We start from the raw sequence: 16,642 nt of genomic DNA, 5'->3' as shown, positions 1-16,642 counted from the left end.
ATGGTTGTTTAACTTCACTAGGCTAAGGAATCTCCCTGCAAAGTAACATGAAGTCAAAACTGTTTGTGTTAAATTCAGTTAAGATTTTAAAAGTTTTTGCCTTAAGATATTTTCAGCAAGCAATCTATTGGCTAAATCATTCACCAGCTCTGTTAGGAGAAAGAAGCTGATGGATTGATTTTACCCTTAGTAGGTTCCTTTTGGAGAAGGGGAAGGAGAGCACCGTGGTATTTTACATCACTTGTAGAACACAAGAATACAGAGAAGGGATTGCCTTCAGGAGGGACAGTTGTGCAGGACCGTTATTTGGGTTCCAAGAGAAGCAGTGGACATTGGATTAATATACAAGTTATCATCCAGATGTCTAAGCTCTTACAGGTTTAAAATACCCGTCATGAAAAATGTAACGTTGAATGGAAAACTACAGAACGGACTCCTCCTTCCCTCTCTTCTCCCCCATGGCTTGTTTTACATCAGGTAGTAAGGTTATATCCAAGACTAAATACAGAAAATTGTGCTATAGTATAGTTGTATCTTCTTTCAAAGCACACAGACCTCTGCTAAATCCAGAGAAGACTTCCATGGGATTGATTTATTTATATTCATCCATTAAATCATTAAATAAATTACTTTTTTCCTTTTGCAAGATTTTCTAGAAGATTTTTATTGAACTGGATTTCAGGTGTTTTACGACAGAAAGAAAGATTTGTACTAATTTATAACTCATGTTCAGTCATATGCTGTGATCTGATCTCAGCCCATGGAACCACAGAGAAGCAGAGTTCCACCCACCCATATGTTTACTGCGGGTGAGCAGCCAAGTTAATCCTGTAGTAGTAGATTCTTTTAACTACCAGTTTTTCAGTATGCATGTGTTACTCCCATTGAGCAATGAAACTTCAGCATTTAGTGATCACTGAAACCAAGTAACAAATATGTACCTCTCTTTTACTAAATACAGCCAAGTTCTAGGCTGGCATTTTGTACTTCTGCCTTTTCTTTCTTCTGAAGAGCTAGATGCTAAAGCCTCTGAAGTGTGCATTTCCAGTATCCCAGCTTCTAGCTGTTTCTCAGGGTGGAGAGGGGTATGTTTGGTTCTGTTTCTGCATTTTGTGGTTTGAATTGAGGGTAAAATTGAAGCTAAATGACAGTATGAAGGTAAGAGTACCTGAGGTTCATGTATAGTTCACAGATAAAATTTTTCTTCCTGTTTAAACTATTTTATAATGACAACTGGATTTAATACCTGATTTAAGGAATAAAGGGAAATGTGTGTTAAGGTTTCTTGAGTTCACTAACTCCTTAAAAATGTTATGACACTGAAATGATTTATTGGACGTTTACTGATTTTTATTGCCTGGCAATAGCATAAATAGACTGCAGATTTTTTTATTTTTATTTTTTATGATTTTTTAACATGCAAACAACACCCTGAAACAATCATTGGTAATAAAAAAGATTATGAGGCTGTAGAGAATTGGAGCAGCCTTGTGGTCTAGACTTGAACACACAGATTGGTCCATCCTCACAAATCCATACCAAGTGTTCACATGACCAGACTCCTCTGAGGTGGGTACACCTTTCTTTCTCATTCTAGGGAAAGTCTTATCTACACTCAGATCTCTTACAGAAAGAGGTTTGAGTGTGGATAAATGATAGCAGCTACCAGAAGATAGTTTATCTGGATTCAGTGAACAGAAAGCAAACTGAGAACAACTTAATACCAAACACTTTATTACTTACGCTTATTATTTACAGTATTTACATATTGCACGTTTGCTGGAATGTTTTATACATTTATTATATAAAGTAAATTAATGGCAGCTTGTGTTTGTGTACAAAATCCATGCTCCATTGTCCCAAAAAATATGTCTGCTTGGAATCACATTCCTGCTTGTCATGCAATTTGTACTACTAGGGTACAATGTGACCCCAATGCAAGTCTGTTTTAACCAAACTTTTAAAAAATTGCATAAGCATGAAGGATATCAAGTGACCACAACTACTGTGGAGCAGATCTTTAGTAGTTCTAGATATACAAACAAACATTCCTTGAAACTGTAGAATTAAGCAACAGAACATCAATTTTCTTGGTGAAATATTTGTGTTTACATAATTTTTGGTAGCATTACACATCAGTTGTAAAGTGTAAAGAATGGAGCATTAAGTACTACTGGCAGTTACGCTACTGGAAAGAATGTCACTGCAAACTGTTGATGACATACAAAACGCATGTTAAAAGAATTATGGGAAGTAGTCTGTCAATCTGCAAAAATAAATCTCTTGTTCACAATGGAATATGTTATAAAGGTAGTAAATTCTATTTCCCTGTTGGTTTCCAAGGCACTTCTCTTGGTTCTTGGTATTTCTTTTCATGGTAATAACATCTGGTGGATTAAAAGAAAGAAGAAAATTGCCTTTCATCATTTTTATACTTGTATGCATGTGTTTTAAGAATGTATTCATCATATTGAGTCAATAGAACTGGAGAATTCAGTAGTAACTTTGGAAAGATCCAGTAGTGCAGTTCTGATTTAGCTTAGTTTAGTTCATGGCAGCCTGACTGCTAAATTACTGTTTTGTTTATTAATAAAGGCTGAAATTTTGGAAAGGGTCCCTTTTTGCACTGGTTCATTTTAGGTAAATAGATTAGGAAAATACAGTTCTACCTATTGAAAATGTGCTATGGTTATGTTTAGCCTTTTCTTAAAGTGCAGCTGCGAAGTCAAAAAGCCTCAATGATAGTATTAACAGATTGCAGATTTCTATCTTAATGTCTTGGTGTCTTGAAGCTGATGGTACGATGCCCAGTAATACAAATTTGTCAAGGTAGGGCTGGAAGGACCTAGGAGCGATTTCATGTTTAATTGGGCCCATTAGTGAAGAAATCTGGACTCATGCAGACAAGAAACAAACAGAAATTTCTACAGTTTGATCATATAAATGCAGCCCTTGGGATATGCAAACACTAAGGCAGCACCAGCTGAGTAGGAGTTCCAGGATTTGCTGCCCATTAACTCTTCCCAGAACAGTTTCTTGGAATGAAATCAAAACCATTTTTATGACAGTGATATCAAAATCACTGACAGAAAATTACAGGCTTCAACCCTTTTCTCCCACATCTTTAAGCCTTTTGAGAAAATGTAGCGTAACTGTCTCGGCTTATACCTATCTAGTAATCCATCCTCTCTCTAGTAACCTCTGAGTTTGTTTTCAGCAACCACATCTTCGAGACTTGCAGCAAGTCTCCTCAGTTTCATGTGGTTTTAAGACAACCTGTTAATGCCATTATTTCAAAGTAAAAAATGCACTATGTCTTACTGGTCAACAGGACCTGCACGGGTTCCGTACTTTTGCATGCCAAGAGAGTTCAGCTGAAGCTTGTGTTTCATGGACCCCAAAAGTCCATGTAGGAGATAAAACAGAGGTGTTCTCTGATACTAGAGTTCTGCTGATGTCACTTTTCACAGAAAAAGATTTCATATTGTCTATCTGACTATATGTAACCATCTCTCCCAGGATCAGTGGCAATTCTCTGATTTGGGTTTCTCTGCATTTTCTACTGCTGAAGTATAACTTGTAACAGAATCATTTGAATGCAGAGTCAGTTGGACTTGACATAATCCATTGGAAATCAAGCCATTGATGCATGCAGAAATTTTTTTTAATAGTATTTAAACATATTTAGTTTTGCAATTTTTAAAAGCTATTAAGAAATGTAATAATGTTACTGAAAAGCTTAATGTAGTTTAGGGTTTTTTTCTGGCTTTGCAGATAGGACACATACTTCTTTTAAATATCCTTCCGTAGAGGGGAAAATGACGTAAATTTTCCTTGTCTTGCATTTTCATCTAGCTTATTTTCCGTATGTGTGCTTCTGCTGTACCCTGTTTAAGGTGTGATGCTTAAAAGTGATGTTTAAACATGCTTTTGATTAGTGTGTGGTACAACTGACAAGTTAAACACTGAGAATTTAATAGTTTTTTTTTCATTACTAATACTAATGGGAACGTGCAGCTCACTGAGGGTGAAAAACTGGAAGTAGGTAGGATGCTCATTTGTCATCTCATCCATACCTGCCTTTGGATCAAAAGTTGTGGGTCCTAGATTCTCAGCTGAATTGCAGTTTTCTAAATCCCTGGCATTTTCAGAAACCCTTGAAAAGGCCCCAGATTTGTTAGCATCAATCAATCTGTTGTACTTTTTTCATGTAGTTATGTTATATACGTCAGTCTAGGAAAATTAGACTGGAATTTAGCTGAAGAATGGCAGGTAGTCTTAGTGAAGATCCTGAGTGCTATCTGATTAAAGTCTCTGTTGGGAACCTCTATCATCAGCTCATGATGATAGAATTAAACTCTCTAAGATAAAGCTGATCTATAGTAGAGAAGAATTTAGTGGCTTAAATATTAATATAAGCTTTAAAATACTGTGCCAGCAGGATTTTGTAGCTCAGCTTCCAAGTGCTATAAAAGAAGTTCCTTCCCTGGGTGAATATCCAGGTGGAAGTCTGCTCTAATGTCAACAGATCGCAGTGATCTGTGCATTGAAGCTGATAAAGCTCATAATTTTACATCTGGTGCTAGCCACAGAGAGACCCCATAGTAAGGAAAATGCAGAATTGCTACTTAAATTAAAAATTGTACTCTACCACACTAGTAACCATTTACACTGTCTGCCTCTCTAGTTCAAAGCAGTAGTTCTCATAAAAGTCTTAAACTTGTTACTGTAGGCACTGCTTCCTGTCACCAAGCAGAAGTGATAGAACATGTCATAGGAAGTAATATGTGATAAATCTAGAGAAGGGTCTGCCTTCACTGAATAGTATGCAAACCCCACATCTTAATTCTACCTTCACTTCTTTTATGAAATGAAAGCATCTGACATTTCTTGAGGGCACTTGATACTAGTTTGAATTAGAAGCTGTGTAAGAGAGAAAGCAATTAAGGGCTGTTGGTTCCATTGTTACAAAACACCTGAAGCAAAACATAAGAGCTGAAATATTATTTTGGTTTAAGAATAGTTTGAATTAATGGCTATATTAAATGGTGTACAGGAATTGGATATTTATTGTGGTAATTTCAGTTTTACCTGTAGGCATTTAAAGTTTCTAAGTTTATCTTGTATTTTCAGCTTTTTTAACATACATTACTAGTATGGTCAATATATCCTGAGGGGTTTACAAAGATTGAGTTCCAAAGACAATTTCAGTTATCAGAGTGTTTTCGCTGTTTCTGAGTCCCTGCATTGCTTACAGCTGTGGGACAGGCAAAATGTGAACATGTACTCTTAAAGAGAAGAGGGAGCCCAGTTACATATGTGTAGGATAAATGAGGAAAAGTGAAGGCTCTGTAATGCACATTGTATCACACATACCTTTAGGTATGTACTGTGACAGTAACAGATGCCCAATTCCTGTTTTCACTTCTTCCTGTTTGATCTTAACAGTTAGTTTCAGTGTCTTGAGTGCTTTAAAGCTATGATAGTCCAAAATACATTTAAAGTACAAATAAAAATCAAATCCTTTTTTTTTTAACTTCCCCCCAAACCAATGGACAGATATCTGTGTATCTGAAAAATGTGTCATCTTAGTTTGCCTAAGTATCAGAGAGCAGTAATTCATCTGTAGCCCAGCCCATGCGTAAGCATCCAATGAAGTGAAAATCACATACTAAGCAAAACAGGAAATCTAATTTAGACCTTTGTGGAGCAGTATCATATAAGAAATTTTTGTTAACTAATATTCAAGCACTAGTCTGAGCTTTAGACCTGATACTAAGTAGTAGCCTTATAGCAGAAACCAGAAGTGTTTACCTATTGCCTTACTACAAATAAACTTCATATACCAGAAAGCCATCTTAAGTATGAAATGGCTTTGAAATCTCTTCTTGCTACATACAAGTGGTACCATGTTCAAAACTTTGCAACTTCTTGAAAATATTTTGGACTAATGATAACTACATGCTTCATGGTGAGAAAGGTAAATGGAAAAATGCAAAAGAACCCATTTTTCTACAATTCAGTCTATGACATGACAAAAACAAATAAGGCCTGCATTATACTTCTGCGTGAGAGGAGATGTCTTACGCACATAAATTGAACTGATGCAGTGGAGAAGCTGTGAGGAGGGATGGTGCTTAATTTTATGAAGACACCTGTAGTTATCAAGGCATGTGTGGTAGATAATAACCTTCCTCTTTACCAATGGAGGTTACTTATGAGTGCTGATAGTATTAATGATTTGTGCCTGTGTGGAGAATAACAGAAGTGAGGCTTGCTATTCTTGCTGAAACATGCCTGCTAGTTGAACCAAGGCACTGTTTGGCAAAATGATGTGGATTTTTTTTAAAATAGACTCCCAGCTTGAGCTGTGAACTACTTCAGTTACTATTCCGTTGTATTCTGAGTTTATGTTTACATGACAAGATGTAAAGGTACATATAAAACTTTCTAAGAAAAGGGAGAAAAGAATTCCCTAGTCTGATGTATCTGCTTATTAGCATTGGCAATAACATTAGTCACTTATCTTTCACAGGTGAGTAGATAATGGCTTATTTGTTCCTTGCTTTCTGGATTTCACAATTGAAAGGTTGAATCACTAGCCTTTCTTCAGTTAGATAAAAGGAGTTACCTATTGCTAACTTTTATTTATCCAAATACTGTATGCAGCTGTTTCCAAAATTCCATTCCTGAACATATGATGTATGATGTATTCACATCCCTAAGAAGTGTTCAAGGCCAGGCTAGATAGAGCTTGAGAAACCTGAGTGAGTGGGAGGTGCCCCTGCCCATGGCGGGGGCAGTTGAGCTGTATGATCTTGAAAGGTCCCTTCCAACACAAACCATTTTGTGATTCTGTGAGTAAGATTCCTCTCCATGGCTGCAGGCTTCAAATTAAGACAAGTAGTGTAAAAGTTACTGAACGTTAGAAACATTCCACATTGAAGCTGGGCTAGTTTAGGTTTATTTTAGGAAGTCAGGGAGAAAACACTTAAGGAAATGTTGAGGAGTTTAGTGTAAATTCAGGATGCTGAATTATATCTAATGTATTATCTCTGCCCTTGCCACTAGAAAAGTCTTATATCTAGCTGGAATCCTCTTTTGTTGCAAAATTAAAAAAAAAGTATTTTTTTTATCAACACTGGATAAAAAGAATGGCTTGTAGCTACTTTTTATTAAACTCAATAGCTCCATCATGTTTTCCTGCAATCATCTTGGTTTTAGATTAAATAATCCCAAATCCTTTTAGCTGTTCTTGTAAATTGAGTTTTCTAGGTCTTTGGTCATCTATGTTGCACTTCTTTAGATCCTCACAGGAAGCACCCATAGGTCTTCAGGTGTGGTGTCCTGAAATGTAGTACTGCAGCAACACTGATTATTTCAGGTGGTTTATAAACAATGATTCTATTCATGAATTCTAGTATGTTGTCTTTTTCCAAGTGTGAAATGGTTGTCACACTTGGTATGTGATTTACTACAGCCCCTGCATTTTCTACAGAACTGTGTCTGCCTATTCACAACATCCCATGTATTTCTGCAGTTGATTACTCCTGCATGACTTCATAATTCTGCTCTTTAAATTTTATCCTGTTTTAGACTCTTCAGTATGAACAGTGTCAGTGCTTTAAAAAAATAAACTAAGATGCTTAATTTACTGCTTTTTCTCACAGACTCCCTACAAGATGTGTAATTTGTGACAAAGTATCTTGGTTTGATAGCATTTGTTACTGACAGATCCACAGGGGTTATTATTTATCCCTTTGTCAGAGCTCACATTTTTTGTCTCAGGTAAAGGTTGAGGACAGAATGTAAATTAGTCCTTCTTTATCCTTATGTGTTGGTTTTCTATAAATACAGATAGTTTGAAAGGGGTTTTTTTGTTTTTTTTTTTTATTTGGTGGGGGTTTTTTTGTTTTTTTTTTGTTGGTTGGCTTTTGGTTTTGTTTTGGTGCATGGTGAAATTCCCCAAGTATTTGTAGGAGATAGAGGTACATCTAGGCAAAAGTGGAATACATAAACCCATAGATATGAGAGGTGAACACAACGAAAATGCCAAAAAGTCTGAGTAGCTTAAAGTTGGTTTATCAATGCTACTAATAATACATTTTAATGGAACTGCTTGAAAGCACCTGCAACCTATCTGCATTTCATGTGTATATCTATGTATATATTAACTCATCCTAAAATGCACACCATAGATCTACAGCTGCACACATAAAAGGGCTGCTGCAATTGTGTACTGAGTCAACTTTTGAAAAATAAGCTACAGCTGTTGTGTTTTGTTCTGTAACAACACATTCTGATAACTGTATACTGCTATGAGTAATTTCCAGCTGAGGCACATGGACTTCTCTATAAAGACTTCCAGTAGGGGGTACCCTTTACTTATTGCCAGTATTTGCCAGATTGAGACAGTTACTTAAAGTACTCTGAAAGGGGATACCTTAGCCAAAGGACAAGTGATATTACATGCCCATAAATTTTCATGTATAAATTTTCAGTGCTTTGCTATGCACTTAAGTGTCATTACTGCTATGAGAAAGCTTACCTTTATCCTTCCATGCACATTGGGCTTACTGCCAACCGAGTAAGAAGCCTGGCACATCTTTTATAGTCTGTCATGAAAAGAGCATAAATAAAATTACTAAAGTAACCAATTTTGCCTCTAAAAATAAAAATTTGTAACTGTTCGAATTATTGTTGTTGTAAATGAACACCTTAGTTTGGTGTATAGAAATCAGTATAGAAATCAGACTTTTAGACTTAGAAATAGTGTGTAAAAATTGCATTACTGAAAGCCATGTCCAGTGGCACATATGCAAGTGACTTCTGCACATGTACTGTCTATAAACAAATAGCATGAATGTGCTTGGAGGATCTCCAAATGTATGTACCTACGAAAATGTGTATATCCTTGTCTGTGTTTAAATGTGGGATGTAAACATGTCACTGCAGTATTTCCATGCTAGAGGAAGAATAAGTAGTGCACATCCATCTTTAAAATCTAGCCCTCAGGGAGCAAGTCTATCAACTTAATATTAAGTAATGCAACCCCAATAAATTTTCTTAATGGAAAAACTGTTAAATTAGACAAATAACATCTCCTAGTTACAGGAATGTTAATTCCAGCCTGAGTAGGTGACCACATCATACAAATTAATTCATAACTGTATGGAGCTTCATCTTAAAACTAATAAAATTATTTTTTTCCTATTGTTAGTAGTCCTTATTTTGAGTACCTTCTGCTTTTTTGATGCATCATAATAAGGGGCAGAAACAATGTAAAACTGAAAAATTAAGAGGGGGTTGTTTTTATTTTTTCAACATGGAAAACTGAAGGCAAATATTGTGAAATTTAGTTATGGACAGATAGCAGAGTATATTACTTTTTAGGTGCCAATGCTGCTATGCTGTACAAAGTCTTAGAAGGTATGCTTCTGTACTGGCTACCACCATGTTGCAGTACCATAGACACTTTTAATTTCTTTGGCCTTTGAATTTCTACACAGAATGAACAGAATTACCTGAAATCAGAATATTTTCATAAAGTAACATCATACTGTGTATGATGCAGTATGAATGCAGAATTCAAGCAGGTTGTTTACCTCATTTTCCTAGAAGAAAGTTACTGGTTAGAAAGTTACTAGAAAGATGCTAGTCATACAGTCTGGTGACTAATGTTGATTTTCATTAGGCATTATTTCATTAATGAGTATCTACATCTAATGTTTCCTAGAGATGCAGTGTTAACAATATTATAATATTGTATAATTGCCATTCATATAAATTATTCTCTATTATCCAGACGTGATACTGGGTATGTCACCTGTCAGGAGGAAAAGGCAAATTCAGACTGTAAGAGCAACTAGATTTTAGCTTTGAGTACTCATTAGTATTGAGTCAAATGATGTTTGTGTTGTGGTCCTTAAGAAACAGGTAATGTGACCATTTGATGGTTCAAAGCAGACTAGTTATGAACAACTTCCGTCTCCATCCATGTAAACGGAATGTGATCTGGTCAGCCATTATGTGTAAATCCTTATCTTTCCCAGGTACTCCTCATGTGAAGCCTTACAAATAGGGAGAAAGTCTGCAGTTCTTACCAAATATGCCTTTAAAATATATTGGGCTGAAATATTTATTAATACTTAAAACTTGGAATCTCTAACGCTTGTTTCTATTCCCAGCTCTGCTACTGACCCAACTGGTTGACCTCAGACAAGTAAAATAAAGTGTGCTTCCATTCTGAAAAGGCTGTACTAAAATAGCATCTGCTTACACAACAGGTCCACCTCAGTATGAGTCTGGAGTCACATCTACTGACTGATAAATGTCAATGTTTGATTTTTTTTTTTTTTAAATTCTCTTGTGCTGTCAGCACTGATGAGATCTTGTAAGTTGAATTTGCTTATCTGTGTCCATCAGCTAAGCCTTAGGAAGTGACACTTTTCGAATGCCCTAAGGATTGCAAAGATTCACTGGCAACATCACTGGTAGATTTGTAGCTGACCAAAGAATAAAATGTCTATAAAACATATTCAACTTAAATGATCACTGAAAAGGAAATAGCCCCACTTGGATTTCTTATTCTACCTTGAACTTGCAGCACTAGAAACTAAAGGTTTGTGAGAGAGGCTTGTGAGAGGAGTTATGTGTTCCTACAAAAAGCAAATGCCTTTTGAACGAGAATCATGTACATCAGTCCTGTGTTTACAGCCATTCTGAGCCGTATATCTGCAGTGAAAAAGCTGTGTTTCCATTTTCCTCACTGTAATGTTGATGTTGTTTTGGCAACACTGTAAAGCATACCCGGTACATTTTAGAGCACTCCAAATTCTTCATTGCACAGAATGTAATGTAACATGGTATCACTACTGGTACCTTATAGAGCTATTAAGTTTTAGGTTCTAGGTTTTTTATGAAGGCCTCTGGCTTTGGGACTTACATGCTGGGATGGTGCAATCCCTTGTATTGTGGTAAAGCCGATGAAAGTGTTTACTACATTTTGGGCTAAAGTAGAGTGGACCTGAAATAGAAATTAAAAATACGTTATGAATCAGCAGAACTCACAGGAAGAGTAGTGCAGCTTATGGTATGTACATGAAATGATGGTTACAAATGCAAAATTAAAACATACCTGTTAAATGCTTTAAGAACTTGTCTTTCATCCTCAGATCTCTGGGAACTATTTCTGTCAAGACAAAAAAAAAAATAAAAATAGAACAGTCATTCTGCTGCACTGGAAATGTGCTTGCCAAGCACAGGATGAGGACAGGGAATAAACTGTCCAGCAAACATCACCACTCCATCTTGACAGACACACAGAGGTCAAAAGTCCTTTGCATACAGTAGGCCAGATTGCAAACATTTGTTTTACATAAGAAGCCACAGTAAAATGCAATGTGAAATACACTGTGATGATGAAAGAAGTTATGTCTGTTAGGTGTGCACTCATTAATGATGACAACAAGTAAGAGTCAGATTATCAAGACTACCTAGATTTAAATTCTTCCACAAATTTTAGTTCATGGTTGTATATACTGCTAGTAATGAAGACTCAAAGGTGTATTCAAATATATCCACTCTTTTGTCACAGGTACGTTTGTACAAGCGCTGTCCTGCTGCAGTCATGAAGCTGGACTGATCTACTTACAGGAATCTCCCCCTGCCTCCTTTAGCAGTAAACAAAATTCACAGGAAATGATCCCAAGCAAATTGCTCTCTTCTGGCTCCCTACGTTTGTGGTTTACCGCCATGCATTTTGCGTTCAGCAGATAGCAAAATGAAACTGGTTTACTGAAATTCATTTTAGCTCTAACCCTTGCTTGTGTCCTCCTGATTTACAGCTATTTTGACTGCTTTCCATTACCAAGTGTATGCTGATAGCATAGTGCTGATTGTGTATGATACACTACACGGTACTTTATTTATTTGACCAAAAATGCCTGAGCAGCCTTTTTCATTCCCCTGGCACCTCTTGTCAGATATAAGGGAGAGCATTTCCATCGAGATCTGAATCACTTGTGAGGTTAGACACTTCTCGAAAGTCATTCTTCATTTACTTCTGACTTTAGTCAGTGTAAGTAAAATTGACCATATCATATTTGACCTAATTATGTTGTGAAGAGCATTAAAAACACACATGCTTTACTCAGAAATTTCCCATGGGACAGGCTTACTGGGAAAGTGATGCCAAAACTGAAATGAAAGACTCCAAGCAGTAGTTCCTTTTCAGAGTTGCTGGGAATAACTCCATTATAATAACAGAGTGAAAAATACTGCTTAGGAGTCAGTAACACCACTACTAAATAATCTATTCTCAAGTAGGTTTATTATTTACATAGATAACTTAGCACAAACCAGATGTTTCACACCAATATGCTGATGCAGAGTGACCAAAAACTATGCCCATGTTCCAGGTTGAGATTGAGAGTCCTGCAGATCAGGGTTCCCTGCTTAGTTGGGCCTGCTTAACTTTTCAGCATTTATAAAACAAAACGTTCTCACTCTGCTGATCTTAAGTGGAACAAAACTGTCTTCTTTTGTATATTCATTAATCAACCTGATGGAGAAGTAACATTTTCATGACAACCACCAACAAATGCAAGTCATGAGGATATTTGAATATGAATGAGAATGAAGAAGAGGTACAATGAAGCTTCCTGAGACCAATAAAGGCAAAATAAACAGCACACTAATAAATGAAAGCCAGTTTGGGAAAAGGTGAGTAGGCAGCTGCTAACAAATATTCCTAACTAGTAGCAACTACTCCGTTCAGTAGGAGGGGTAAGATGAGCAGCAGTAATGCTGTAGGGGTTTGAGAGTGACAGCAAATGGTATGTTAGAGGTGGCAGTAAGAGAAGCCACATCAACTTTCAGCTAGATGCACAGAAGCACATCACAAAACTGAGTGGTAACGATCCATCACTGTGTGGCTTAGTATGACTGTTTCTGGACTTATCTGTACAACTGTGAACAAGGTCTTACAAACCAACTGGGGCTTCCACTGAAGGTTACAGAAGAGCCATTCCAACGAGTAGGAAGATGACTGAGGAGGGTCCCAAAGTGGTCATAGCTTGCACTGTGACAGAGGAGTATTCTGTTTCCCTTCCTAGTATTTCAAAGGTGCTATCTCTGTAGTACAAAAAGGACTCATAAGCAGGGCAAAAAGTTTTAATGAAGCTGAGCTGCAGGAAAGACTTCTAGCTGTGAGATCTACGAGGACATACTATAGTCCTGGAGGGGAAATTCTCACTAGGGTTGTTTCCAAGAAACACTTAAAGCACATTTTAAAAAGTGGTAAACTTTCAGGAGTGGTTTCATCCCTTACTTCTTTGATCTCAGACCATTTAGATTTTTTTTCCCTTATTAATAGGTTTTATTCGAAGCCAGCACACAGGAAGTTGGACTTTCATTTCAGCACATTATCCAGAGACTAAGAGACTCTGAGATGTGAATGGAGCTTTTCTATCCCAAATTGCCATCTGTGTCTCTTTCTAGTACCAAAGGGAATCTGCACGTATTTTGAGCAGTGAATTCTTTATATAAAATTAGTAACCTGGTGTGACGTCTCATTCACCAAGGCATCCCAGGGAAAAAGATCTCCCAAGTCATAGACTGTGACTTACCAACTCTCTGCTCGTCCTGATATCCTCCGTAGTCGGCCACTTCCCTTCTATCTAAGTTATAGTCGTGCTTGGAGAAGTACTGCATCCCACTGTCCTTCTCCAGGTGGTACCTTTTCAGTTCCTGAATGATCTCCATGATCAGATTTAGGAGACTCTGTCTGTCCTTCAAATCTGAGGAGTCAGTTTTCTCTTTGCAGTACCCTGCTGAGAGCATTAAGAGCACCAGCCCCAGCAGCCCAGGAGACCTCAGTCCACTCATTGCGGTCTGACCCGAAGGGTTCAGGAGCAGACGAGAAGGAAGGATCCGCTGCCGCGGGAGGCCGCCTCTTTCACTGGAAGAGAAAAACGGGGGTGGGTCGGGGGTGGAGAGACTCATGGCTGTGAAATCGGAAATGTTACAGGAGGAAAGCGGGGAGGCCGCTTCGCAGCTTACGAAGCGGGGAGAGCAGCGGGCAGAGCAGCGGGCTCACGGGAGGGCGGGCTGCGCAGCTGAGCAGAGGGCCGCAGAGCGGGCAGCCTCGGCGGGAGCCCCTTGTTCGGCGAGCTGCCGGAGCAACTCCCCGGTTGCGGCGGCTAGCGGTGCGTCCCGCCCCACCTCGGAGTGGAGTTGAGGAGCGGGGCGAGGGGCGACAACTTTCCACGAAGTTTCTTGCTGAAGAGCGGCGGCAGCCGTGCACCCAGAGAGTCCCCCGCCCTGCGACGCGCCGCGATGGGGCTGCGGGCAGGAGAGCCGGGACGGGCGGTGCACGGCTGGCGGACAGCCGTCCGGGGGCAGGGAGCGGTAATGCCGGCCTTCCCTTCGCCCGTCCTTTCTTAAGGGGTGCGGACGGTCCCGGCCACCTCCACAGGGAGCGGCAGCCAGCCGCAGCGGAGGTACCTCGTCCCGGGGGCCGTTCGCCTTCGGACGAACAGCTGCCCCCCTCGCCAGCCTCATGCACCGGCTGCCCCGCGCTCCGTGCGGCGGGTCGCCACTAACTCCCGCGGGCGTCCGGCCCGCGGGCTGTCACCGGCACTGCCCCGCCGGGCCGCTGGCCCTGCAGGACGGGAGGGGTGAACACAGAGGAGGGGAGGAAGAAGGGCTGCTGGCCCTTCCCGGCTGCGTTACCTGTCTCTCGTTTCCCCGGAGCCAAGGCGCTGTTCCCCCGGGAGCCGCTCCCCGGACGGCAACAGCTCGCGAGCTGCGCGGAGTCCCAAGTTTTCTGCGGCTGGCCCGCCCGCCCCTCTCACGTCCCTGCGCTCTGTCGTATCCACAAACTACTCCATCGCCGGCAGCCCGGGCGCAGCTGCTTATATAGGCTATAGGATGGACATAAGACGGCAGATAGTATCGACTTGGAAGTGGGTGGAAAACAATAAAAGTCCACTTGGCAACCCCGGGAGCGTCGCTGCTTGCACAAGCCCCCCCCTTCCCGCCCTCCCTTCCCTCCCTCCCCGGTCCCCCCGTCCCTCCCCCTCGCTCGGCTCTCCCGGTAGGGCTCAGTCACTCCTTCGCCTCTCTCCGACGTAAAGAGACGGTCCCAAGCGTGTGTGTGTGGAGTGGGAGGGGGCGGCCGCGGGAATATGGGGGGGGGGGGTGTCCGCCTCGCCCGAGCCTTTAATTAGAACCGTGTCGAGGAGCCGCTGAAATATTGATGTGCCTGGCGCGGCTCCCCGTCCGGCGGGTCCCCAGCACCGCTCCTGCCGTTCCCCCGCCTGGGACCGGTGGCGGGGGCTGGCGGGGAAGACGCCTGTTTACCGGGAACTCCGCGCCTGGCCGCGGCGGGGAAGGGGAGGTGTTGGGGCGCGGGCGAGCTGCCGGGGAAGAGGAAGGCTATTTTCTGCTCCCACCGGCCGGGAAGCACGCGGAGAGGTGGCTGGAGCGGGGTCTGGGCGGGCGGGAGGGAGAAGCGGGCGCGTCGCCCTCCTCGCCGATTCTTGGCACGGGCGGTCCCGGGTGGCCAAGCGGCTTCCTGGGCTTGTGGCGCGGCGCTGCCTGGAAGAGCTCCCATCGGGGCCGGGTGCGGTGGGGAAGAGGGAGAAGGCAGCGCCACCGGCAGGAGAGCCCCGCCGGCCCCTCTGCCGCCGGCTCCCTCGGAAGCGGTGACAGCCCAAGGGAAGGGGAGGTGGTGGCCGTGGTGGGTGGGGGCACCCCGGGAACGTAGCGGTTCCCTGTGAGAGCTAGAGCTCCCTCAGCGAATACCAGCAACCCGACCCCCTGCCGCCCTCCCCGCGGAGCCCCTCGGAGTGGAGGGGCTGAAACACGATCCGCCTGAACTTTCCTGTTTACTTTGACTGTGTGGATAAACCTCTCCCTTGGCAGCCGAAACGGGCAAACACGGAGTTGGACCGCGCTGCGGGCGCGCTTCCCAAGCCCCGCAAGCTGGCGGGCTGCGAGCGGGCGGTGCCCCGAGCCCGCCCCCTGAGAAGGCAGCGGCGGTGGGACCGCAGCTCTGCTGAGCACCGCGCACAGGTAGCGCGCGCCGCCGGCACCTACTCAGGCAGAGGCAACAGCGGCCCCCAGCGGCCGGTGCCCAGCCTCGGCAAGGCGCTGCCGCCGGGCGGCGCTGAGGGACGAGGCCACCACGAGGGTCCCGCCACACTCGCGTGAGGGCCCGTTCTGCGGCCGTTAGCGGTCACCGCCCCTCCACTCCCCGGAGGAGCCGCCGTGTCCCGCCGGCCACAGGGCGAGCGGAGGGAGCGGGGCGGGAGGGCTGCAGGACAGCTGCTAATAGCCCTTCACAGCGCTGCACGCCTCCATAGAATCAACCAGGTTGGGAAAGACCTGTAAGATCATCAAGTCCCCAGGACTACCAAGTCCACCACTAAACCATGTCACCGCAGGCTTCATCCACACGGTGTTTGAACACTTCCAGGGACGGTGACTCCACCACTGCCCTGGGCAGCCTGTTCTAATGCCTGATCACCTTCTCTGTGAAGAAATTTGTCTCAATATCTGATCTAAACCTGTCTTGGCACAGCTTGAGACCATTTCCTCTTGTCTTATCACTTGTTACCTGGGAGGAGAGCCAGCACCC

The 16,642-nt window shown here is 42.1% G+C and overlaps 1 protein-coding gene across 3 annotated transcripts; it reads right to left on the bottom strand.

Moving 5' to 3' along the window:
• Positions 1-1,717: 1,717 nt before the first annotated feature.
• Positions 1,718-15,788, bottom strand: ALKAL2 (ALK and LTK ligand 2). Of its 3 annotated transcripts, none has more exons than XM_057431870.1 (7): positions 15,456-15,788; positions 14,856-14,924; positions 13,629-13,960; positions 11,138-11,191; positions 10,946-11,026; positions 8,549-8,615; positions 1,718-2,387 (listed from the first exon to the last, which is right to left on the bottom strand). In XM_057431870.1, the coding sequence occupies exons 1-6, from the start codon at positions 15,614-15,616 to the stop codon at positions 8,551-8,553; spliced, it is 762 nt and encodes a 253-aa protein (XP_057287853.1). In that variant the 5' UTR covers positions 15,617-15,788; the 3' UTR covers positions 1,718-2,387; positions 8,549-8,550. The 3 variants fall into 3 exon arrangements, with proteins under 3 accessions (XP_057287853.1, XP_057287855.1, XP_057287854.1); XM_057431872.1 differs by having other exon boundaries at positions 14,734-14,924; positions 15,456-15,516; XM_057431871.1 differs by lacking the exon at positions 15,456-15,788 and having other exon boundaries at positions 14,734-15,070.
• Between the last annotated feature and the right edge of the window lie 854 nt (positions 15,789-16,642).

The sequence above is a fragment of the Pezoporus wallicus genome, unplaced genomic scaffold (assembly GCF_028554395.1).
Source record: "Pezoporus wallicus isolate ANWC-B61680 ecotype Strahan unplaced genomic scaffold, APGP_CSIRO_Pwel_v1 contig_161, whole genome shotgun sequence".
NCBI lineage: Eukaryota > Metazoa > Chordata > Aves > Psittaciformes > Psittacidae > Pezoporus > Pezoporus wallicus.
Note: the sequence above shows the minus strand (reverse complement) of the source record. Positions and strands in the feature narration are given on the sequence as shown.

Bases quoted from the DNA above. Each gene is read 5' to 3' on its own strand.
- ALKAL2 (XM_057431870.1), bottom strand. From the start codon at position 15,616: ATGGGAGCTCTTCCAGGCAGCGCCGCGCCACAAGCCCAGGAAGCCGCT. The intron at 14,925-15,455 runs GTGGGAGCAGAA...TCCATCCTATAG, and splicing joins CTCCGCGTGCTTCCCGGCCG to CCTATATAAGCAGCTGCGCC. The intron at 11,027-11,137 runs GTATGTTTTAAT...TTTCTATTTCAG, and splicing joins GTTCTTAAAGCATTTAACAG to GTCCACTCTACTTTAGCCCA.